The sequence below is a fragment of the Oncorhynchus clarkii genome, chromosome 21 (assembly GCF_045791955.1).
Source record: "Oncorhynchus clarkii lewisi isolate Uvic-CL-2024 chromosome 21, UVic_Ocla_1.0, whole genome shotgun sequence".
In the NCBI taxonomy this organism is placed as follows: Eukaryota; Metazoa; Chordata; class Actinopteri; order Salmoniformes; family Salmonidae; genus Oncorhynchus; species Oncorhynchus clarkii.
In genome coordinates, this window is record NC_092167.1 from 40,474,848 (window position 1) to 40,499,928 (window position 25,081).

A 25,081-nucleotide genomic window follows, 5' to 3' on the forward strand; every position below is an offset into this window, starting at 1 on the left:
CTTAGCAGGACAGGACAATTGTCTAATTCACACACTTATCAGGAGAACATCCCTGGTCATCCCTACTGCCCCCGATCAGGCGGACTTATTAAACACATGTTTTGATTCTAAATCACGTCTGAGTGTTGGAATGTGCCCCAGGCTATGTGTCATTTTTTTTTTCTTTTTATGAAAATTGTGCCATCTGGTTTGCTTAAAAAAAGGAATTTAAAAAGGATTTATACTTTTACTTTTAACACTTAAATATATTTGAGCAATTACATTTTCTTTTGATACTTAAGTACATTTAAAACCAAATACTTTTAGAGTTTTACTCAAGTAGTATTTTACTGGGTGACTTTCACTTTTACTTGAGTCATTTTCTATTAAGGTATCTTTACTTTTACTCAAGTATGACAATTGGGTACTTTTTCCACCACTGGTCGTAGCCTAAACCTATCGATGTTATGTTGAACTGGGTAAATGGAATATGAATGACAGTCATCGAGGCCAACCCTCGTGGCCAACCCTCGTTAAAAAAATCCTCCTCCTTCATCTTAAACGGCACCGACCGCCACTGGTGTTCACAGTGCATAATTACATGGAATTTATGCTATATTTTCTTGTGTTATGTAAGGGATCATCAAGGACGCTTTGTGCAGTTCTATGGAAATATACCATGATTCAGGGGGTGATACGGATCCTGAGGCATAAGCTGGGAATTGGTATATTTCCATAGAACTGCACAGAGTGGAGTTGATCATCCTGTTTATACCCCAGACTTAAAGGGATACTTTAAACTGCCCACAGTGACATATAAATGGTATGCCTGAGTTCATCTGGCTCTGGGGAAGTAGATAAAGGGCTTCATTGCCAAAATCCTTAAGTATCTCTTTAAACAAAAACAAATAAATTATGTTCTAATTTACAGTACCATACCACTATGTAGATTACTTTAACAATGTGTATTTATTTATTTATAACAGACTGAATTTCATAAATGAAATGCACAACATGTCTGGAGCAAGAGAGAGTTCGCCTAAATTACAATATTATTGATACAAATGTATTCATTTTACTATGCAATGTATGATTTGTGCATGCAAATAACGACATGATATATATGGGATTCATTCACTCAAACATATTTGGTCACAAATGCATTAGGGTTTGTGGGAGGCCATGTATGGCTAAGTGTGGGTCTCAATCTCTCCTTGCCTTTTACTTTCAATGTAAAGAAACACTAAAGTAATTTAATTATTTATGTGAAGAATCCCTTTCACAGACACAGAATGTATAGTTATGCATTATTGAAATGCCTATAAATTATTATTATTATAGCAGCTCAATAAGTAATAAGTTGGCCTTGGGTTGTGATCCTAGGAGATGGTGTTTGGTCAGATTGGGTCAAGTGACAACAGCCTAGCAGCCACAGTTCAACTGTAGATATGTCAGGAGTGCTGACATCTGGAAATATACACAAACACAAATCAGATTTGACCTCCGTTTACTAAATATCATAACAGAACATCATCTCAAATGTTTGGAGGGAAGATTGAAGAAAACATTTATTCTCATCGCTAGCTGCATACTGTGGAATGATGTCCATGGTATTAAATAATGTAAGATATTCCAAGCCATGGTATAAAAGGGATAATCAACCCCGGGCTCTGTGCGTTCTCTGGAAAATAATGCAACTCCGTGGAAGGTCAGTTCCACTCCGCTAGCGCGTCATCACTCCTTGAACGCATAGCCACTCCTTGATGATCCCTTATTGCAAGACTATACTGCATCCTACCGTTTACAACAAATATCCTACTCTTTTTTTTTCAAGGCACATGCGCACTGTAAAGGGGTAGGCAGAATGATATTCAGAAGTGAACACGTGGCAAAACAAATTACATGATAGGACTGACATTTTTTTCAGATCAATTCATATCTAGGTAACATGTGAGACAAACACTGACGATATCTAGATCCACTAGAGAAAGTGATGCAGAGCGCTATGTGAAATGACACACATTCCGGTTCTTAAAGCATGGTTGGTTGACTGGTATAAGAGACTGACCGTGCCTCTGGTTCTTTAACAGATGCTATACGTTGCCATGTGGGACAGTTTGGGATACAGTATTGGTTGGCTGGAAAGGTTGCCTTTCTTGGAAAGGCAGTTCAGTTGAAAATGTAACATGGGCGAAAACAAATGGAATTAGGATGCCATCTTTTGGCCAATCTGTTTCATTACATATTTTGAAGAGACGACGGTCACACAAGTTTCCCATTTACTACCATGTGAATACATTTCAGGGACAAGTATTGTAAAGTATAACGGTCACCATCTGAGAAGAAGATACTTTACCGTATTATCATGAAGTAAAGTGGAACTCCGCAAGTGAGCTCAAATTGAACTAGAAAGCACCACACTCATTAATAACGCTTCCCTTTAACAACGTTTCAGTAGGGTGGGGCTCCATAAACAGCAGTAATAGTAACAAATGAATGTTCTTTAATAATGTTTTATTGTAAACAAGTACAGATATGTGCGGGTGGAGAGACAAATCGTCGAAGCTTTTCAACCTTCCTGTGTTGCATTATGGTCATAAAGTGAAGCAGTTTAACAAGGCAAAAGCTTGTAAAATGGAGGCTAGCTTTAGGAGAAAACACTTTACATGAACTATGACTTATTAAGATTACATATTGCTATCATGAACAACTAGCTATTTTATATTTTACTTCAGTTACGACAGGTTTGCAGCAATGGATAATAATGGTAATGCTAAAATGTGACACTTGTATGATAGCATTATGTAAATCATATTCAACTTAAATAGTAACCCGTCTTTGATCATGTAGGGCAGTGTCCTGGAGTACCCCTGGGTTACACATTTTTGTTCCACCCTTATATAAGCACACGTGATTGAACTAATCATCAAGCCCTTGATTCATTGAATTAGGTGTGCTAGTATTGACCTGTAGGAGGTATGTGCAACCCTTGATGGTAATCGGGGACCAGAGTTGAGAAAGGAGGCTATAGTGGGAGCCATAGAGGATTCTATGTATATTCAGGGGAGGAGCTAGTTTCTGAGAAGCCAGGTGGGGGTGGAGCCATGGGCATGGCTAAAGTAGCTCCACCACCACGGTTTCTCCTGCCCCTCCTCTCCGTTCTGGTTCTGCTCGCTAATGGTGTAGCGCTCAAACTGGTTGTAGGGGTCGAAGTGCTCATAGGTCCCCATGGACGGGATTCTATAGTCCTCTTCCATGTCAGGCTCCACCACAGCCTTCTGCAGGACAAAGTCCACCCGGCCTGCTTTCTGCAAGCGTGCCGGAAGGTGGATCTTTTTCATGGCTCTGGTGTAGCCTGGTGCAGACGCAGTCAGGATGTGGATGCCGGCGGTTAGCAAGCGCCAGTAGTCTCCGTTTTCAGCTAGAGAGAGTGTGAGGACGTTTTTTTTTTCAAATGCTTACCACCCAGAATCATACTGACATTTTCTAGTAAAAATGACCAATCGAAGAGGCTGACTTTACCTGTGGTGATGTCATGCCTTATTCCTCTGACAGATATCCTTGCCCCTTTGATTCCATTCCCGTCCTCATCCTTTACTATTCCCTTTATTCCACGGTGGACCTGGTAAACATTGAGACGCAGGGTTAGTGGAGAACTCGTCTCAGATTTGTGAAAGGGAGTGATGTTTTGGAATGAAATGCTGGCTTTAAAGTCTCTCACCGACTCCATGAATGTGAGCAGAGCCTCTTTGTTGTCCTTCCAGCCAGTGTATAACTCCTCCTCAGCTGGGAACTTATCACAGCCCAATTCCACCGTCACCTCAAAACAGTTAGTGTGGAGGTAGTTGAAGTCCTGCATACCTGATCACATGACAGGAAGAACAACGTACAAGTGATAGAAACTACAAACCACCATCTTCATAATTCAACTAGTGACAATAACTAAAAGCGCCACCAGGTGGCGATCATAGTTCATAATATAACTTGCCTATTATGTTCATTAAGCCTGCATCAGCTATTTCAATCACAGGAGGAAGGTTCATAAGAACAGTTGTTTCCCGCCATTCTTGATTTCTTGCTTTACTTTACATTCTAGCTGTTTGACAATTGACCGCATAGGTGGGAGCTAGTGACATCAGCATTTCGCTGCACCGCCGTAAGACCTGCTAAACTGTGTACGTGACCAGGAAACTTTGATTTGATAATGATAGCTGTGATGGAATGAATGGATCGATACCATTCTATTACAGCCGTTAATATGAGTCCTTCCTCCCAAATGAAGGTGCCACCAGCCACCCGCTCGCTATATCGTCACTTCAACAGTCCTGGACTGTTTTTAATTGGACCGTTTTTTAAATTATTTTAAACTTACCACCTGCAAAGCTGTACCACCATGCTCCATTTATGATGCCGTCCTGGCCGATGCTGCCAAAGTTCTCACACCTTCCAGAGTTTCCTTCTGACATGGTGGCATGGGCATCTGCATATGTTCTCGCTATCTGCTTGAATACCTGTAGCCAAAAATACAATATTATCTTTGTCGTATTCATAAAAAATACAATGGGTAGTTTCGTTTACCTTTAAATGTGATATGTTACATTAGTTTGATTTGGTAGCAGCTGAGATACATTTTCTTCTTTCTTTACATGTATGTTACATGACGACTGTCGAGGAAATAAAAATACAATTCATCTTTACATATGTAAAGGCCTTCTCTCTGCAACAGACACACTTCAGATCATAGAGTGCAATCCATTTTGGAGAGTGCTGTTGTCCTATTGACTGTACATGTTGCTGTCAGTCCCGCTTACCTGTTCATCTGGCGTGGGGGAGAACATCTTCTGCTCTAGTGGGTGTTTGGAGAGGTCGTAGGGGTAGGACACCAACAACTCCCCTCCGTGGAAGTTAGCTGAGAGCACAAAGGGAAAGGATCTGATCCACTTCATGACTGCGTATGTCTCTGGAGCTACCTGCATTATGACACACATAAAGACAAGCATATCAATTACAGTCAACAGTTTTATTGGGCACATCAATAAAACACAGGGTTTTGGAAATGATGGCATAACAGGGTACAATCAGGTGCCGGTTAACAACAATTACCAATCGTCAACTTCTCAATTAAAACTTGATGATTGGTAATCAAAACTTAATTCAAACTTTGATATTTAACATTGAAGATAAATGACAGAGATTGAGTCACTTCATACAAGTACTTGGGAGTATGGCTAGACGGTACACTGTCCTTCTCTCAGCACATATCAAAGCTGCAGGCTAAAGTTAAATCTAGACTTGGCTTCCTCTATCGTAATCGCTCCTCTTTCACCCCAGCTGCCAAACTAACCCTGATTCAGATGACCATCCTACCCGTGCTAGATTACGGAGACATCATTTATAGATCGGCAGGTAAGGGTGCTCTCGAGCGGCTAGATGTTCTTTACCATTCGGACATCAGATTTGCCACCAATGCTCCTTATAGGACACATCACTGCACTCTATACTCCTCTGTAAACTGATCATCTCTGTATACCCATCGCAATACCCACTGGTTGATGCTTATTTATAAAACCCTCTTAGGCCTCACTCCCCCTTATCTGAGATATCTACTGCAGCCCTCATCCTACACATACAACACCTGTTCTGCCAGTCACATTCTGTTAAAGGTCCCTAAAGCACACACATCCCTGGGTCGCTCCTCATTTCAGTTCGCTGCAGCTAGTGACTGGAACGAGCTGCAACAAATACTCAAACTGGACAGTTTTATCTCAATCTCTTCATTCAAAGACTCAATCATGGAAACTCTTACTGACCGTTGTGCTGCTTTGCGTGATATATTGTTGTCTCTACCTTCTTGCCCTTTGTGCTGTGTCTGTGCCCAATAATGTTTGTACCATGTTTTGTGCTGCTACCATGTTGTGCTGCTGCCATGTTGTGTTGCTACCATGTTGTTGTCATGTTGTGTTGCTACCATGCTGTGTTTTCATGTGTTGCTGCCATGCTGTGTTGTTGTCTTAGGTCTCTCTTTATGTGGTGTTGTCTCTCGTTGTGATGTGTGTTTTGTCCTATATTTTCCTTTTTAATTTTTTTAACCCAGCCCCCGTCCCCGCAGGAGGCCTTTTGCCTTTTGGTAGGCCGTCATTGTAAATAATAATTTGTTCTTAACTGACTTGCCTAGTTAAATAAAGGTTTAAAAAAATGTCAATGTAAATCCAAATGACATTGAAAGCAGTCATCATTGCACAATATTTGATGCATGTATTATTATCCGCAAGTATAAAATCCCACACGAAATGCAAGCATGGATGGCTAGGAATTCATACTGTACCTTACCAAACCAGTAAGCGTCTGGGATTGGGATGTGGTTGCTACGGAAACGTCTGTGTCTGCGCCGGCTGTAAACGATCGTGGTCAGGTCAGGGAAGTTCCTGTTCAGGTCAATGTTCTGGGCGTTGCCTCGACCCAGGGTCCAGCTGTTGTAGTTCTGAGCCTGTTGGGTTCATACAGTGGTAGTCAGGTTGGTATGTGAGTCAAAGCAGACATGTCAAAGCAGACTGTAGGATCTTCGCTGTCAAGTAATATGAAATCAGCAATAGTTTAAACCAAATATTGAGGCCTGTTGTTGAATTTTTTTAAAAGCTGGGAAACTGATTACATACGGTACATTAATACCTTTCTGGCAAATGCAATTCGTTTTACACAGTGATAAAACAACAAAATATTAAAATGACGCGTCAAACAACGTTGATTCAACCTACCTCATCGTTCTCAGGGTCGATGGTGTCCTGGACCTCGGCGGCAGCTAGCTCGTACCCGTCTGGGTTCATGGAGGGCAGGATGTGGATACGTGTGGTGTTGATCAGGGTCTGGATGCGCCGGTTCCCCAGCAGGTACTCTGAACACAGGTACTGGGCCAGGTAGATCAACAGCTGACGACCCAGCACCTCGTTCCCATGCATGTTTCCTATGTACTTCATCTCTGGTTCAACTGTTGATATAAGGTGACCGGATATTGACTTCTTTTAAATGTATTCAACCAAAGAGTCCCTTGAGATGAATGATCTGCTTTCCATGGAGACTTAACCAAGACAGCAGCTTACAGTCATGTGTAACATTTAGAAAAGTTACATTGTCCCTGGTTGAACTGTGGACATAGGCGAGATAATAATTAAGGGCCCGATTCTGACCCGTGTTAAGTGTGCGGGAATGGAACATAATCCCCTTTTGATGCACTTTTCTCTCTGTGCATTCTGATCTTGAACTTAAGCATTAGAATAGCATGGTATTCACCCGCTATTTGTTTGGGGTGGAGCTCGAATAATTGACGGTGTGGCGGAGGTGTGTACAGAAACGCCATATTCTGACCCTTCATCCCACTGCTGGTTTCCTTCTGAAACTAAGCAGCGTTGGTCCTGATTGGTCCCTGGATGGGAGACCAGATGCTGCTGGAAGTGGTGTTGGTGGGCCAGTAGGAGGCACTCTTTTGTCTGGTCTAGAAAAAGATCCCAATGCCCCAGGGCAGTGATTGAGGACATTTCCCTGTCTAGGGTGCCGTCTTTCAGATGGGACATTAAACGGGTGTCCTGACTCTCTGTGGTCACTAAAGATCCCATGACACATCGTAAGAGTAGGGGTGTTAACCCTGGTGTCCTGGCTAAATTCCCAATCTGGCCCTCATACCATCATGGTCACCTAATCATCCCCAGCTTCCTATCGGTTCATTCCTCTCCCCTGTAACTATTCCCCAGGTTGTTGCTGTAAATTAAAATGTGTTCTCAGTCAATTTAACTGATAAAATAAACACAAAAAATGAATAATTCCACTATCTTTACGTGTGAGGAAACCATGAATAAAGTCCAGCGAACCCACCTGTTTCAAGTGGAAGAAGCATCTATTGAATATTTTTGATTTAAATAACACCATTCTCCAGGCACTGTAATTTACAACTTGATAAGAGCTAGGTAAATGAGTAATCCGTTTGGATAAGGGAATTGTAAACATAGGCTAATTGACACTTGTTTTAGGTCTACTTTACCTTATAATCGCTGGAGATAAATGTTAAACTAGTCATATGGCAGCAAAATGAAGCATATCAACATATCAACTTTACCACAGTAAAGTTGATGAAATGCTGTGCCATTATGCAGAGTTTAAATTGTAGTCTTTTAACTTGCAGGGATGGGCAATCCCGAATGTCTTAATTATAGCCTACTCCGGCTTTCTCTGTCTCCTATTTCTATCATGTTAATAATTAGCCACTATCAGTATCGACCATCAGTAGGCCTAATAACAACACATATTCAACTGCCAATTTCCTGTTAGTTCCCAGTTATTTTAGCCTACATTATAATTCCATTTAATTTCATTGTATCATTTCCCTTTGCTTCCTCGGTCATGGCCGTGTGGTTGTTGCTAAGAATCATTAGTAACAGTCGATAATATACAAAAAATGACATGTAAGCAAATTAAATTGTTATGGAGCGGAGTGCAGACCAAGCCGTAACAGTTTGAACCCGACGCATGCCGCAATACTTGGCCGTGTCAGTACACAGTTCCATGGTTAGTTCAACCAACAGAGGGTATAGTCTACTATCGTACACTATTCTCCCTATTATAATTTTATGTACGCTAATGTTCCCACATTACCATGGGTTGAACTGAAAGTGGCCATTTTCAGAACGAATCAAACCACTGCTTTCTTTTGTGCGTAAAGGCTCTCCAAACCAATTCATGATTCATAAATACTTTCCTAAACCTAAATAAGTATTTATAAATCTGTGTTTTCAGCAGTTTAATTAAATGTTTTCAGAGCGTGCAAGGTAGCACCTGCATGGTGCATTACGCGGCTGAATAAGGTAAATCTGAATACCAAATACTGAAGTGCGTAGGAATGGCGTAAATTCCTAAGTCGGAATCAGCCCCTAATTGAATAGCATTGAGAGACATATGACGGCGTTTAAGAAATAGCATTCCCAGGACTCACACTGTAGTGCACCGAGGACCATTAGTACTTACGCAATTCATGTACTCCAGGGTTGTTTGAGAACTCTATCACTAGCAGGTCTTTGCCCTCCACACTGCGGCCAATGCTGTAGGTCATGGCGATTTCGGGGCATCGTGCTGCAGTCTTCTTCAGGATGCTGTTCATCTGGGCGTTAGACTGATAGCTAAACTGGATGACAGTATGAGGCTTCTCAGGGGTATTACGTTCTTCCTGTATCGCTAGGATAAACAAGAGATGGTGACACTGTATGATAATGATTTGAAAAGCATTTATAAGCACAGTTAAGTGTAATGTCTTATTTGTGGAAGTTATTATGAAGTGTAACCAAAGATATAGAGGTCAATAGCGTTCCAAGCCAGTTCATGACACTTTGTATTAACTAGCAAGTGTGACTTTTGACTCAGTGTCCTAGAAAAGTTAACATCGAAAGCGTAACCATGCGTCAATAAACCGCCTCATCGGGTGTATATCGAGATACCTCATTACTAAATGAGGCCTTAGTCTTTCATCTCATGTCGAGTAGAGCCCTGTAAAATGTCAGGAGACAGAGAAACTACATAAAGTGGAAAAGGCCCCCGTCTCCCCTGTATAAATGTGCTCTTTTAGGGAAATGTGCAAGACCTAAAATGTAAGAAACTGAATGAAGTTGAAACATAAGACCAGAGACATCTGTTCAAAATAAATATCAGCATGTAATTAATTACATAGCTTACAAGGCTTGCCAGACATCTTGTATTTCAGTTAGAATCAAATATATTTTTGGAAACAGATTTCATACTACACTAAAAGCTGTTGTGCAAAATGTGGTACCACCCTCTGTGTGAATATCTACACCCATATCATATATGTAATATGCATATCTATGATTTATTTCAGCAAAATGGTTACATTAACTGTTATTGTGTCAGTATAGGCTCCTGTAGGACTTGTTTATGGTGGCATAGAGCAGCTGCAGAGATAAACAGAAAGAGAGAGAGTACACAGGAAGAGAGGACTCATGAACAGTCAGAGCAATCACACAGCTGGAATGGTTGGTTGTTTGCAGCTTCAGGGAGAAACAAACTGTACTGAACTCACGTTAGACTGATCACTGCTCTGGTGAACAGGGAGAAACAAACTGTACTGAACTCACGTTAGACTGATCACTGATCTGGTGAACAGGGAGAAACAAACTGTACTGAACTCACGTTAGACTGATCACTGATCTGGTGAACAGGGAGAAACAAACTGTACTGAACTCACGTTAGACTGATCACTGCTCTGGTGAACATATACTACAGTTCCGTCACCTATCAGTGTGAACTCATAGACTTGTTAAAACACATATATCTTGTAGGAGGCAAGATATTAATGGCAGATATGTTAACGTCATTGTAAATAAGAGTTTGTTGTTAACTGACTTGCCTAGTTAAATAAAGGTTCATTTAAAACATGTGTTGAGAGGATTGTGGCATAATACAATCATCAAAAAACTGTGAATGTTGATGTAAAAAGGAATTTGAATTGACCTATAAATAGTTTAAGTACATTCTTGAGGTGTGCCGCAAGGAGCAATGTGGCAACCAGTTGACTGTCATTAATCTGGATAGAAACTGCATTCTCAGTTACCACTCAATATGCTTCTGTTATTAAAAGGGGTTTGGGTGTTATTTTTCTTTATAATGACATAATCTTGTAATAATATTGACACACATGGTTCTCTCTAGTTTTACATTTTGCTCAGGGGATTGTTTTATGCATGAAAATATTATTTGAGTCAACATCATACTGCACAGTTACTGTCATACGGTTGTCACTATCATATATTGATAGTCATTTTTATGACACACCAGTTAAACTGTGGCCGTTACCTCGTAAGCCCTCCAGTGGGTCGTAACAGCCCTCCTGGTCACTGACAAAGAAGCGGTCACAGTCCAGGAAGTATGGCCAGGCCATCTCGATGCCCTCGAAGGCGTGGTAACAGTTCTTCCTCACAGCCTCGCACGTACTCCTGCACGGCTTCAGCACCTTACATTATAAAAGAAAAACAGCATTCAATTATTGAAAGTGGGATATATTTTTTTTTTACTGAAGAAGGCGCTGCATTACCAAAATGTTGGTTATTAGATTTACCCATTAAATTGTTGGGAGCATATATATAGAGTGCAATTTTCTTGGATTTATTTGTATTATTACATTATCCTTTGTTAGCATCAAACCTTCTCCTTCTCGCAGCGAGGCACCAGCACTGAACAGCCTAGCATGCGGATGTCCGGGGTGCACTCTCCATTGAGCAAGTTGTGGACCACACTGACGAGGAGGTACTCGGGGCCCAGCTCGGCCTCCTCGCGGGTCCTGTGGCCCAGGATGTTGGGGAACACGGTGTGGGTATAGGACATGTCGTCGCAATAGTTCATCATGATGTCCATGCACTTGGCTGAGTAGAGGAAAGAGCCAACCGAGGAGCAGGACAAATTCAGTATTATAATGGTGAGTGACTGATCTGAATGTGGCTTACCGTGTTGAATCATCAAAGTATAGAATACATACTGTTATATCAATAGGTTCATCATTATGTAATGTGTTATAATACCATTTATTGTCTCATAATTTCATGAACTCTTTGCAATTAACATCGGTGAGACCTTTGGGTGCTTTTGTAAGGTGGGTGGCAACATTTTTATAGAACAATAAGTTTGTTATAAAACATGTTCAGGTAGGCGTAGTGTTAACCTGCTTGTAAGATGCTGCTTTCAGACCATATGTTATCTCCCTTGTAAATCAGTATGTTTAGGGGTATTGGCCAGGTTGTTCTTTCTCTTGTACTTTTACATTTGATCTAAGTTAATTTGTTAAAGAAACCTAGCTAAGATGCTCAGTACACAATAAGGCTCATTACTCATATCCTTGGCATGGAAAATGAGCATAACCTGATATTAAGAAGTCCTATGGATATGCATGAAGAATCCACCCCTTGGACTAAAACATCTTTATTGTCTCATATAGCTAGCTAGCTACCTCTCTGCAGTGCTGAAAATGATCAAGTTCAAATATTTCTATTATCAGTGGAGATTAAAATGTGAATATTTCATACAGCCATTTATCATCCAAAAATACACTTGATAGCTCGGAGAGGCCTTAAGGCCATAATATCCCATTTAGCCTAATCACTTAGTAAAACTTCATCTTCAAAAGTGTGATAGGTTGTTCAACCTGTGGTTTGATAAAATTGCATAAATGTACAGTCCTTTAGGCCTTCTTTCTGTATGAACAGTAAGTTCTAAGCTATCTAACTGTGATGCAATGCACACAACCTGCTAGGATGCTTTCAATTGGTTTAGAATAGTCAAGAGTCGGTTCTAAAGTCATAATAACCTTAGCATATGTTGTCACCAAGGCTTTACAAACATCACATTTACATGAGTTGAAGGATTTTTGAAGAAAATAAAATGTACATACGTTGTTCTGGTTCTGGTTCTTTGCAAAAGATACCTGAAAGACACATCTATTGTTAGTTGCTGTCATGCATTTAACACTAGATGGCAGAATCGCATTTATCACCAGCGTTATTGTGACACTATAAAATCTGCTTTTTATTAACCCTCTCGTCTTGCTTCACGATCTCTCCTCCCAAATGTCTATCTTTCAGTAAAAACGTATTAATGCTGAGAATTGTCATTCTTTGGATCAGGTCACCTCTCACTAGTGATGAATATCTACCTCAATCGTTATAGCCCACAGTTCTATAATAATTCTCTGAAGAAAAATAAGCACTTTATTTCGCACTAATTTGTGACACGAGGTTATTTTTTTTATTGTTGTTACGGTTGGCTTGTGAATAAACATTGTGAATAGAAGCATCACAGTTTGCATGTCTTGTCTGAGATATAATGAAATATTTCTGAACCATGCACTTTTATTTCAGAACTAGCCCTAACACCATCACTTCCTTCCAATGCATAAAACACACCATGTGCGTTATCATAAACAACAAAGAGTTGGCCTACTTTACCTAGAAATTCGTCTTCAGGGTCGCAGAGCGAAGGGGCACACCAAACAACTGTCGCCAGTGCATTCAGAAAAACAATAGTCTTCATTTTCCTACGTATAAATTCCATATTTTGTGATGTGGCACCTCAAGGCTACTGTGCTTAATTGCACGAGAACTTTTTGGGCTTCCCTAAAAAGTGAGTTTATTACACGAATTACGGTCGACTATCAAATTACAAAGGAAAATGTTTCAGACGGAAATGGCTGGGTGGAGGTGGAATCATTTGCGCAAGTAAACTTTGCGCAAGTAAACTTTCTGAAATACACCTGTTAACAATTCCTATACTCTAAACCGTCTTGCTCAACCATTTCCAACACTTTTTTATTCAAAGTTAACCTTATAATTGCTTACCTCTAAAATGTATGTATTGGATTATGTGAACAGTGGACATTAACTGTAAAATAATAGGCCACTATTTCTTTCCGTCAGTGCTATCCGGGATCATTGGGGTGACCCCTAACCTTAACCCTTACCCTAACCATAACCATAACCCTCACCTTAACCCTTACATAACCCCCTTCAATGGGGTAGGAACTTCCCAATGATTTCGAATAGAACCGACCTATTGTTTTCTCGGCCCATTTGCCCAGTCCTTTAGTCCTTACTCAAGACAGTCATTTGATCCCTTTCATCCAATCAGCAATATGCTTTGAAGAATGTCAGGATATGTGAGAGTGTGGTAAATTGGACCAAAGTGGTAAATAGAGCCAACTTGTTTCAATGGAAAACATACACAAAATGTATAATTTGATCAAATATTTAGTCTGTGAAGTCTGTGAAGAAAGAAACCACATGGAAAAAGTTAGGTCCAAAGAACAGATTTTCACCAAGTCAAATGAATTTATTGTGTTATAGGTTTCATGGTGCTTGTATTTAAACCAAAGTAAATTATTTTTAGATTGCATACATAAGTTGGGGTCTCTTTGAGCTTTAATATGAGGTCCTAAACCTAGAATGAAAGTTCATCCTTGTAGCTGTGTGGGCTAATCAGGGGTTGGAGCCGGTTCAGGGAGAAAAAACAAATGTTTTTTTTTGGAGGAACAGAATCAGAACTGGAAATAAAAGTGATCTATATTGTTCTGGAACAGCACCATTATTTTAAAAGCATGGGAACCGGTTAATAATGTTATTTTGCATTCAGGGCATTTTTTTCAGTCCCACAAAAAGTCCCCCAAGGCACCTATGCAAAGCCCTCACAGTCACTTAAACTTATTCCAGTGTCTGCCTGCCAGCTGAAAATCTTTGCCAGTATGTGTGTATGCAACCTGCCCCTCCCCTCAGAAGCTTAGGCTAATGTAGCCTATTGACGTTACAAGCATGATTCAGAAATTAGGGATAGATTTTTAATTAGAGAAGAATGGATGAACTGTTTCAATGTTAGTTATGGATACTGTAGTTATCACGTTTCACATGGACTTTGTTAACAACAAAAAGGTAAGACGTGTTTTTCATTCTGGTGCTGCGCTACACACACAAGCTTGTTAGCTAGCTAGCTCTGGTCCAACAATAAGCCAACTCTTGGAAGTTCAAAGATATTCGAAGTTCCTCCGTAGAAGCCACTCATCCGTAGGTATAATTATGTGGGCCAAGCCAACTCCATCCACTCTCTCCCCACCTTCAAAATTTCAGTCGCATCTCGCATGTAAACAATAGCTTGCCCACTCCATAGCAAGCTGCTCTGTTCGAACTGATTGGTGAAGTAATTTGATGTCGAGCTAATGTTAAAATATATATATTTCAGAGGTTTAAAAAGGAACAGTTAGGGGCCTCCCGAGTGGCGCAGCGTTCTAAGGCACTGCATCGCAGTGCGGCGGTGTCAATACAGCCTGGCGTTTGATCCCAGGCTGTGTCACAACAGGTCGTGACTGGGAGTCCCATAGGATGGTGCACAATTGGCCCAGCGTCGGCCGTGTTAAAGGAGAGTTTGGCCAGCAGGCTGTACTTGGCTCATCACGCTCTAGGCACTCCTTGTGGCGGGCCGGGCGCCTGCAACCTGACTTTGGTCATCATTTGAACGGTGTTTCCTCCGACACATTAGTGCAGCTGGCTTCCGGGTTAAACGAGCAGGTGTTAAGAAGCAGCGCAGCTTTGTGGGTCATGTTTCGGGGGACGCATGACTCTACCTTCACCTCTCCCGAGCCCGTTGGAGTTGCAGCGAAGAAAATATTGTAACTGGATATCATGAGAAAAATGGGGTAAAATTACAAAACAATTAATAAAAAGGAACAGTTGGAACAATATAAACCGGTTTTGTTTTAGTGGTCAAAGACAAAAAGCGATTCTGATAGACATGATTTTAAGAAATGTGTAGCCTGCTTCACTTACCCTGTCCCGCTGCTCAACTTACCCTGTCCAGCTGCTCAACTTACCCTGTCCCGCTGCTCAACTTACCCTGTCCCGCTGCTCAACTTACCCTGTCCCGCTGCTCAACTTACCCTGTCCCGCTGCTCAACTTACCCTGTCCAGCTGCTCAACTTACCCTGTCCCGCTGCTCAACTTACCCTGTCCCGCTGCTCAACTTACCCTGTCCCGCTGCTCAACTTACCCTGTCCTGCTGCTCAACTTACCCTGTCCCGTGCCTAACTTACCCTGTCCCGCTGCTCAACTTACCCTGTCCCGCTGCTCAACTTACCCTGTCCCGCTGCTCAACTTACCCTGTCCCGCTGCTCAACTTACCCACCCTGTCCCGCTGCTCAACTTACCCTGTCCCGCTACTCAACTTACCCTGTCCCGTGCTCAACTTACCCATGAGTACAACCCCAAGAACACCATCCCAACCGTGAAGCATGGAGGTGGAAACATCATTCTTTGGGGATGCTTTTCTGCAAAGGGGACAGGACGACTGCACCGTATTGAGGGGAGGATGGATGGGGCCATATATCGCGAGATCTTGGCCAACAACCTCCTTCCCTCATTGGGAATGAGGAAGATGGGTCGTGGCTGGGTCTTCCAGCATGACAACGACCCGAAACACACAGCCAGGGCAACTAAGGAGTGGCTCCGTAAGAAGCATCTCAAGGTCCTGGAGTGGCCTAGCCAGTCTCCAGACCTGGACCCAATAGAAAATCTTTGGAGGGAGCTGAAAGTCCGTATTGCCCAGCGACAGCTCCGAAACCTGAATGATCTGGAGAAGGTCTGTATGGAGGAGTGGGCCAAAATCCCTTGTGCAGTGTGTGCAAACCTGGTCAAGAACTACAGGAAACGTATGATCTCTGTAATTACAAACAAAGGTTTCTGTACCGAATATTAAGTTCTGCTTTTCTGATGTATCAAATACTTATGTCATTCAATAAAATGCAAATTAATTACTTAAACATCATACAATGTGATTTTCAGGATTTTTGTTTTAGATTCTGTCTCTCAAAGTTGAAGTGTACCTATGATACAAATTACAGACCTCTACATGCTTTGTAAGTTGGAAAACCTGCAAAATCGGCAGTGTATCAAATACTTGTTCTCCCCACTGTGTGTATATATATCTTTGTTAGAACACTACATCGCCCTTGAAGGAGTGATGCTGAATGTAAAAAAAAATACAAATAAATGGCCCAATTTACCCCACTCTCCCCTACATATCCTACTGCTTGACATTCCTATTGGATTATTTGAGGTGTGGTGGCACAAACATTGAACAGCCTCTGGCACCTGCAAAACAGTTGCTGATGAATCTGTCAACATGAAATCCCCAGATTGGCATTAGATATTAGATATGTTTCTACATGTCTTGTCATATGGCCATAAATATATCAAAGGATGCTTGTTATTTGACAGCTTTATTGCACATTTTTCACCAACAGCTTTACTCACACACTGCCAAAGTACAGCAAGTGGCATAGGCCTGCATAACGAAACACACGTGTGCGTGGTGCATCTAAAAAAGAATCAGGTTCTGATAAAGCAACTATTGAAAAGCCAAACAGTCATATATTGAATTCTGGCACGAACACAATAACGTGTTTTAAAGCACTTACTTGAACATAACATAACATTATTCTGCTATAGAACGTCTCTTTTATTTGAAGAGCATTTAAACAAATACATATTATGGTTTCTCATACAGTGCAAAATAGTTTGATAAAGATAACATCCGGTATTTATAAATATCCATATAAACATTTCCAGCAATCACCTGGCAGAATAAAGTATTACAATATACACAATAGTACAAATCCATTTCAGTCAAAATTACCTTAATACCTGCAGTACATTCAGTTACAACACGCTACCATAGTAAACATGATGGCATTTGCCTTTGGCTGTTATAACTAGTAGCTCTGAGAGAAATACAAAGTGCATCAATATCCAGTGATTGATGTGAAATTGTGAGCAACTGCAGTAGTAGTCTAAAACACAGTCCATAGGCTACATAACATGGCTATCTAGTTGTCAGCATTTGCCACAGCAAGTACCATTCATTGAAAAGTTCACATTTTAACTTCAAGAAATTAATTTGTGCCCCTTGAAATTGCACCAGTGCCCGAATGGCTACTGGTCAGCCGCTAGCAAAGCTTTCCCATCTTCCACTCTGTCCAGTTGACAGGACATAACCTCGGACACCCAGAAAGGACATCTTGCGAAATTTGCCAGGTCCTCCATTAAGTTCTGGGGGAGACGTGTTATAAAATATATTAATGAGACCAGCAAAGTCTCCACCCCTCTATATGAAAACTCTCAGCCAGTTACGGGCAAGTCTGTGGCCCAAAATGTCCCCTCCCCTTCCGAAATTCGAACGATGCGAGCACCTGCAAAATCGTGATTTGTCCAAGTGGTCAGTGATGAAAAATCAGCGTACCGGAACAAAGTTCCTCGTTAGTCATGGCATCCCACAGTCTGTCAACAGCTTCTACTACCATTTATGTTACGTGCATCTGTCCACGAGAGATTAATAACCTTAATAGCACGTTCCTATATTCTATACGGGTGTCAAAAGGTCTGTAAATGTGGCTATGACATCTCCTTTATAAAGAGGTTATTATGTTATAAAAGCCCACTAGCATTCAGACTCTTGTGGAGTGATCCCTCCCTTTATGAATCGACCGAACCCCTGGCTGATTCAATAACATTGATTCATTTGATTCTGGCTCTGGCTCTGGCTCTGGCTCTGGCTCTGGGTGTGTGTGTGTGTGTGTGTGTGTGTGTGTGTGTGTGTGTGTGTGTGTGTGTGTGTGTGTGTGTGTGTGTGTGTGTGTGTGTGTGTGTGTGTGTGTGTGTGTGTGTGTGTGGCTCTGCCAGTGAATCATGGATCATCAGACTCCCTTGTTTACCAGTATTGTCTGGAGCAAATGTCCCTGAACGCGATCATTCTCTGTGCAGTCTATCCGTCTTGCCCTCTCTTCCGCTGTCTACCCCGCCTGTTTTTCTGCTGTCTCCTTCTATCCACCTCATCCACCTCTTCCCCTCCCACAACTTCCCTCTCTCTCTCTCTCGCTCTCTCCTATTTCCTACAATCCCCTTTTCTCCCATCTTGCTCTCTTCCTTCTCTCTCTCACCTCCACTCTTTCCACGAGGAAACCTTTATTTTGGGTCTGTCTGTCTGTGGTATATTTGTTATGTCCATAATGGTGACATTAACTGATCCTCTGGAGAGAGTAGTCGTTCTCTGTGTCCAGAGAGCTGTTGTGGCCAGATGAGGGGTACAGGTCACGGCGCAGCAACCGGTTGACAACGGTAACCAGGACCTTCTTGTACTGTAGACGCAGAAGGGAGTAGGCAAAGGGGTCGGACGCCGCCTTGCTGTATGTCAGGCACTTACTGACAATTCCCCAGTGGCGGTTGATTCCCACGAAGGGAAGCAACTCGGTCAACCTGAGGAGAAGGCAGAGGTCAAGTTAGAGTTCGCAAATAGCCTTTTAGAAAGGGCAAAAGTTATCCAATATTCAAAGCATGGTATTTATCTTGCAGGCAGTTGTTCTGTTTGCTTTTGAGAGTGTTTGGTGATAATTCAGTTGGTATTCTATGAAATGCCATGAGGCTCTAAGGTTACAAGGTAGAATAGAATAAATTAGGATATACGGATGGGCCAGAAAAACAGCTTTGGCAACAAGCCTTATACGTTAGGAAAAAATAATGTATGAACGTATTTCTTCAAAATAAATATGTATAAACTGAACATTGCTACAATATTCTTGCCCATAGGTACAGTGGGACAAAAAAAAGTATTTAGTCAGCCACCAATTGTGCAAGTTCTCCCACTTAAAAAGATGAGAGAGGCCTGTAATTTTCATCATAGGTACACTTCAACTATGACAGACAAAATGAGAAGAAAAATCCAGAAAATCACATTGTAGGATTTTTAATTAATTTATTTGCAAATTATGGTGGAAAATAAGTATTTGGTCAATAACAAAAGTTTATCTCAATACTTTGTTATATACCCTTTGTTGGCAATGACAGAGGTCAAATGTTTTCTGGAAGTCTTCACAAGGTTTTCACACACTGTTGCTGGTATTTTGGCCCATTCCTCCATGCAGATCTCCTCTAGAGCAGTGATGTTTTGGGGCTGTTGCTGGGCAACACAGACTTTCAACTCCTTCCAAATATTTTCTATGGGGTTGAGATCTGGAGACTGGCTAGGCCACTCCAGGACCTTGAAATGCTTCTTACGAAGCCACTCCTTCGTTGCCCGGGCGGTGTGTTTGGCATCATTGTCATGCTGAAAGACCCAGCCACGTTTCATCTTCAATGCCGTTGCTGATGGAAGGAGGTTTTCACTCAAAATATGATACATGGCCCCATTCATTCTTTCCTTTACACGGATCAGTCGTCCTGGTCGCTTTGCAGAAAAACAGCCCCAAAGCATGACGTTTCCACCCCCATGCTTCACAGTAGGTATGGTGTTCTTTGGATGCAACTCAGCATTCTTTGTCCTCCAAACACGACGAGTTGAGTTTTTACCAAAAAGTTATATTTTGGTTTCATCTGACCATATGACATTCTCCCAATCTTCTTCTGGATCATCCAAATGCTCTCTAGCAAATTTCAGACGGGACTGGACATGTACTGGCTTAAGCAGGGGGACACGTCTAGCACTGCAGGATTTGAGTCCCTGGCGGCGTAGTGTGTTACTGATGGTAGGCTTTGTTACTTTGGTCCCAGCTCTCTGCAGGTCATTCACTAGGTCCCCCGTGTGGTTCTGGGATTTTTGCTCACCGTTCTTGTGATAATTTTGACCTCATGGGGTGAGATCTTGCGTGGAGCCCCAGATTGAGGGAGATTATCAGTGGTCTTGTATGTCTTCCATTTCCTAATAATTGCTCCCACAATTGATTTCTGCTTACCTATTGCAGATTCAGTCTTTCCAGCCTGGTGCAGGTCTACAAGTTTGTTTCTGGTGTCCTTTGACAGCTCTTTGGTCTTAGCCATAGTGGAGTTTGGAGTGTGACTGTTTGAGGTTGTGGACAGGTGTCTTTTATACTGATAACAAGTTCAAACAGGTGCCATTAATACAGGTAACGAGTGGAGGACAGAGGAGCCTCTTAAAGAAGAAGTTACAGGTCTGTGAGAGCCAGAAATCTTGCTTGTTTGTAGGTGACCAAATACTTATTTTCCACCATAATTTGCAAATAAATTCATAAAAAATCATACAATGTGATTTTCTGGATTTTTTTCCCTGATTTTGTCTGTCATAGTTGAAGTGTACCTATGATGAAAATTACAGGCCTCTCTCATCTTTTTAAGTGGTAGAACTTGCACAATTGGTGGCTGACTAAATACTTGTTTGCCCCACTGTATATGCAGGAATGCCAATGAAGCAGTTGAGTGAGAATAGTAGAATACACAAGGTGCAATTTCTAAATTTGGTTGTGCATCAGCAGTTTTACTCTTGTTATGTCAGTCACTGATAGTCAGTCAATTAGCCCATGTCAGCTAACATTTGTTTGATTGCTAAGTTACTTTAGTGGCCAGCTATCTAAACGTGTTATCAAATTACCGGCCGGGGGACCCCCATTGATTTTGTTAGTCAGTCTCATATTAAAACTGCAAACATGTATTTCCACCCCATGGCAAAATGTGTAGAATTGCAGGAAATTAGCTTTAAAATAGCAACATTTTCTCTACAGCCCATGGCAAAATGTGTAGAATTGCACAAAATTAACTCTAAACTAAACTAAATTCTCTCCATTATCAAGAGGGAGGCCACTAAACTGTTTTGCTTGCAATATGTGTGTGGGGGAGGGGGGGTGCTGATTTGAATCCCTGAGCTGACTAGGGAAAATCTGTCGATGTGCCCTTGAGCAAGGCACTTAACCCTAATTGCTCCTGTAAGTCACTCTGCATAAGAGAGGCTGCTAAATAACTAAAATGTCAAATGTAAACTACAATGCTATATTCCCTCTAGGCCAAGCTTTTCCAAACTCGTTTTTTGCTCCATGACTACACAGCTGATTCAAATAATCAAAGCTTCATGACGAATTGGTTATTTGAATCAGCTGCTCTATGTCATGCTGTGTGTTGGTGGAAATGAATGCCACTGTGTGCTAACTGTCGTCTCATGGTGGTCCAGTGAAATGACATGACGACAGATAATTGATGGTTTAATGAAGGATGTATCAGATACAGATGGAGATCATAAACGCGCAACAACAAAAACTAATCGGTTGAAATTGAATTAAACCTTAATTTGTGCATTGCTCAACCTTACATGAGACCTGCCTCATCTTTCAACTGAATTTTGCTGATCATTTTTCTGTTATTTTGCTGGGGTGGCAAAGTTATTAAACAGAGTGAACCCTGCGATGATAGCCTTTACCTTTACTGTTCATAAACCCAGTTGTATTATCAAAGTGTGTTCACCTGGGGATGTGTTAATCTCATAACCTCTATAATAACCCCTTTAATGATGTGTTTAAGGTAGGTGAATGACACTCCTGTTTGTTCAGCTGCCTGTCTCCCCTTGACTGGAAACCCACTTACCTCGTAATAACATAGGGAGCAAAACAGATGATGAACGACCCAATGAAAATGCTGATTTTCTTGGTGGCTCTCTGTTTCCTTCTCTTTTGTTCTACCAGACACCTTTGTTTCACACTGAAAATAGCAAGTAACTGATATTAGTCCAGCAGAATAAATGACGAAACATTCTACATTTGAATTTTTAAAAATGAACACCTACAGTAAGCATGTTTCCCCATGATTGAATCTATAGCTTACTGTAAAGATAACATTGCACATTGTAACGGCAATTGATCGCACACCTCTTAAGTAAAGGAGCATACGTACGATGGGTGAATATCCACCAGCAAGAACAGCGTCTGCATGGTTATAACGTCTATCCTCTTGCAGTGGAAGCGTGCAACTTTTAGCACCTTCAAATATGTGAAGCACAGGATCAGCAGGGAGAGCATGAAACTACTGGCGTGGAAAACGACGGTGAAAATTGTAAACTTGATCCTGTCGCTCTCCTCGCTCAAATGCAATGTGCACGAGGCGTAAATGTGGCTATAGTCAACCCAGGAGAACAGGAGGGCGATGAGGGAAAACGTGAGGGAGTGGAGCCACGAGTAGCACATCATGATCACTGCGTCCTTGTAGCGCATTTTACTGGAGTAACTCAAGGGGAACACCACTGCTATCCAGCGGTCTATACTGAGTGCTGCCATACTCAACATAGTGTTCGCAGTCAAAAAGGTCTCCAGAAAGCTCACTGTATGGCAAAGGCAATCCCCAAAAGGCTGGTGGTTTCTGACAATCCCCACCAATGTCGATGGCATGTTTAAAAGGGTGATAAGTATGTTGCAAAAAGACAGGTTCATGATGAATATACCCGGTACCTGTCGGCGGATCTCGGTGCTCTGGACAAAACATAGCAGCACCAGCAAGTTCGACAACAACGAGACAATTGCGACCACAACAATGAACAACGTGAAGATAATTTCCGCAAAGTCCATGTCTCACTTGAAAAAGTCCACTTGCGTTTTGCATGCACCTGTAGATAATATACACTTAATATCCACCATGATTGCACCGTCGTTTATCTCCAAGGTCGTCATTCCAGAATTGAACTCCTACAAGTTTTGCCGTCTCCAAGTTGGTGGAGCGCTGTCCAGAGTGCTGAAGTGGGGAGACCGCGCGCGCCCCACGAGCGCCAGACCATTTCGTTTCTTTAACCGTATGGAGTTTTCTACTCCCACACCACACAAGTATTTGTAACAGAATTTGATGGCATGTGTAAATGAGCGTTTGGGTAACACATGGGCAAATGTTTCGTATCTCCGCTCCCTTCTACGACTACCTCAGCATGAAAACAGTGAGACTGCGACGCACGCCACTGCCTTTGTGCGCAGAACATGCGTACTAAACCAGATGACTGTTTGGAGCCTGCCCTGTCTAGTGCAAATTCGTTTGAATGTTAATGTTACAATTAGCTATCACGTGAGGAAAAATAGAACGTCATCCATGGAGTTTTACAACATTGGGAAGTTATTTTGGTTCCTCCATTGATTCATTCGTTATTTTAGTCATTTACGAGTGTGTTTGTGAGGTCATACACATCAGAACACAAATATGATTATTTTTAATTCACAGAAACAACTTCCCTTCATCCGTATCTATTGATGACACTTTCCCAAGTCGATAGTGGCAAAGCGACACATGACACATGACACATGGCGCGTCTCCCGTGGCCAAAGGGCACCCTGTGCACATTGGAGGGAAACAGGCTAATATATTTGTTTTAATCTTATGAATTATTCATTAATCCTGAGCAATTGTGTAAGGTTGTTACAACTGAAATATGTCTCACGTGTTTAGTAGTAAAAACAAAAATGCATATCACCAATAATGGCCTATAAGGAATTGATGGTTGGAAGACAAGGCACATAACTTCCTTGCTTAAAACCATGCAGCCACAATAGTTAGATTCCTTCATTATAATATGATGTAATACTTCACTGGAGATGGGCATGTCAAAGAGAGGCATACCATAAAAATGATGAATGGGGACCCCAATGGGGTCCAGTAAAGGTCAGTCTCTTATAGCTATGGTTTTTGCTAGTCCAATTGTATTTTACATTTTTGTTATTATTCCACAAGGCGTAATCAAATCCAGCCCCCACAGAGTCCATCTGGCTCTTATCATTACAATCAATAATATGGTAAATGTACTGTTAAAATATAAAATACAGTATGTAATACCATGTACTGTTAAAATATAAAATACAGTATGCAATACCATGTACTGTTAAAATATAAAATACAGTATGCAATACCATGTACTGTTACAATATAAAATACACTATGTATTACCATGTACTGCCGCTATTGTATGTATAGGCTCTGCAAATTAATATGAATCTTTTGTACCGGTTTTTATGAGCTGCACTAAGCCACATTCCCTACCACTTCAGTTGGTATGGCAATGAAGTATTCAATCTTGAATCTTGAACATTTCCAGTTCTGAACCAGTCTGCTAGTTACTGTAGACTAGTAATATCACCAGCCCCGATGAGGTTAAGGTACTATAGCTCACATAACTCCTCAATAGCAGTAATGAACCACACTATTTGAAGGGTCCTGGAGTAGTGTGTGTGGTATTGCACAGTTCACATAGTTGGATTTGTTAGCCCAGCTATTTAAAGACAACAGGTCTGAAGTAATAACAGCTCTGAGTTTACACTGACGGTGACCTCGTTAAAGGAGGGCTCTGCTATTTGATTGATGGTCTTTCTTCGTTCACAGGATCTATGAGGACTTACTGAAGAGTGAAAGTGCATACATCCATAAAAGACGGTACATGTTTGACAGGCTAGTCTAATGGGGATTGCACACTTCCCACTGGGCACACACTGGTTGAATCAACGTTGTTTCCATCCCATTTCAATGAAATTACGCTGAACCAATGTGGAATAGACGTGGAATTGACGTCTGTGTCCAGTGGGTTGACATCACCCCACTTATCAATAGTGGATGTGTAATGTCCCCTAAGCAAGCAAGTGGATTCACACAGTTGGCACCAACTAAAAATGGATCCCGGAAATGAAGAGGTGTCTGTCAGTCAATTCAATGCATTGAGTTTGCACTTCTATATTGCTTGCAATGTGCATCACGGTGTTCAGGCTTTCTTTCCATTCAGG

General features: G+C 41.5%; 2 protein-coding genes across 3 annotated transcripts; both read right to left on the reverse strand.

Annotated features, from left to right (window-relative positions):
- Positions 1–929: 929 nt before the first annotated feature.
- Positions 930–13,284, reverse strand: LOC139379466 (carboxypeptidase Z-like). 2 transcript variants are annotated; one of them, XM_071122278.1, is made up of 12 exons: positions 12,972–13,284; positions 12,419–12,451; positions 11,179–11,396; positions 10,831–10,987; positions 8,992–9,198; positions 6,735–6,964; positions 6,305–6,466; positions 4,791–4,949; positions 4,352–4,490; positions 3,701–3,840; positions 3,502–3,601; positions 930–3,400 (listed from the first exon to the last, which is right to left on the reverse strand). In XM_071122278.1, exons 1-12 carry the CDS (start codon positions 13,075–13,077, stop codon positions 3,051–3,053), a joined length of 2,001 nt encoding a protein of 666 aa, XP_070978379.1. In that variant the 5' UTR covers positions 13,078–13,284; the 3' UTR covers positions 930–3,050. The 2 variants fall into 2 exon arrangements, with proteins under 2 accessions (XP_070978379.1, XP_070978378.1); XM_071122277.1 differs by having other exon boundaries at positions 936–3,400; positions 3,502–3,840; positions 12,972–13,126.
- A 5,293-nt stretch (positions 13,285–18,577) lies between these two features.
- On the reverse strand, positions 18,578–22,897 carry LOC139379467 (G-protein coupled receptor 26-like). Its single transcript, XM_071122279.1, has 3 exons — positions 22,230–22,897; positions 21,924–22,037; positions 18,578–18,815 (listed from the first exon to the last, which is right to left on the reverse strand). Exons 1-3 carry the CDS (start codon positions 22,895–22,897, stop codon positions 18,578–18,580), a joined length of 1,020 nt encoding a protein of 339 aa, XP_070978380.1.
- Positions 22,898–25,081: the final 2,184 nt, after the last annotated feature.

Bases quoted from the DNA above. Each gene is read 5' to 3' on its own strand.
- LOC139379467 (XM_071122279.1), bottom strand. From the start codon at position 22,897: ATGGACTTTGCGGAAATTATCTTCACGTTGTTCATTGTTGTGGTCGCA. The intron at 22,038-22,229 runs GTACGTATGCTC...TGCTATTTTCAG, and splicing joins CTGGTGGATATTCACCCATC to TGTGAAACAAAGGTGTCTGG. The intron at 18,816-21,923 runs GTAAGTGGGTTT...CCTTCTCCTCAG, and splicing joins GCTCCCTATGTTATTACGAG to GTTGACCGAGTTGCTTCCCT.
- LOC139379466 (XM_071122277.1), bottom strand. From the start codon at position 13,077: ATGGAATTTATACGTAGGAAAATGAAGACTATTGTTTTTCTGAATGCA. The intron at 6,467-6,734 runs GTAGGTTGAATC...TGAACCCAACAG, and splicing joins TCGACCCTGAGAACGATGAG to GCTCAGAACTACAACAGCTG. The intron at 4,950-6,304 runs GTACAGTATGAA...GTCATAATGCAG, and splicing joins ACGCTTACTGGTTTGGTAAG to GTAGCTCCAGAGACATACGC.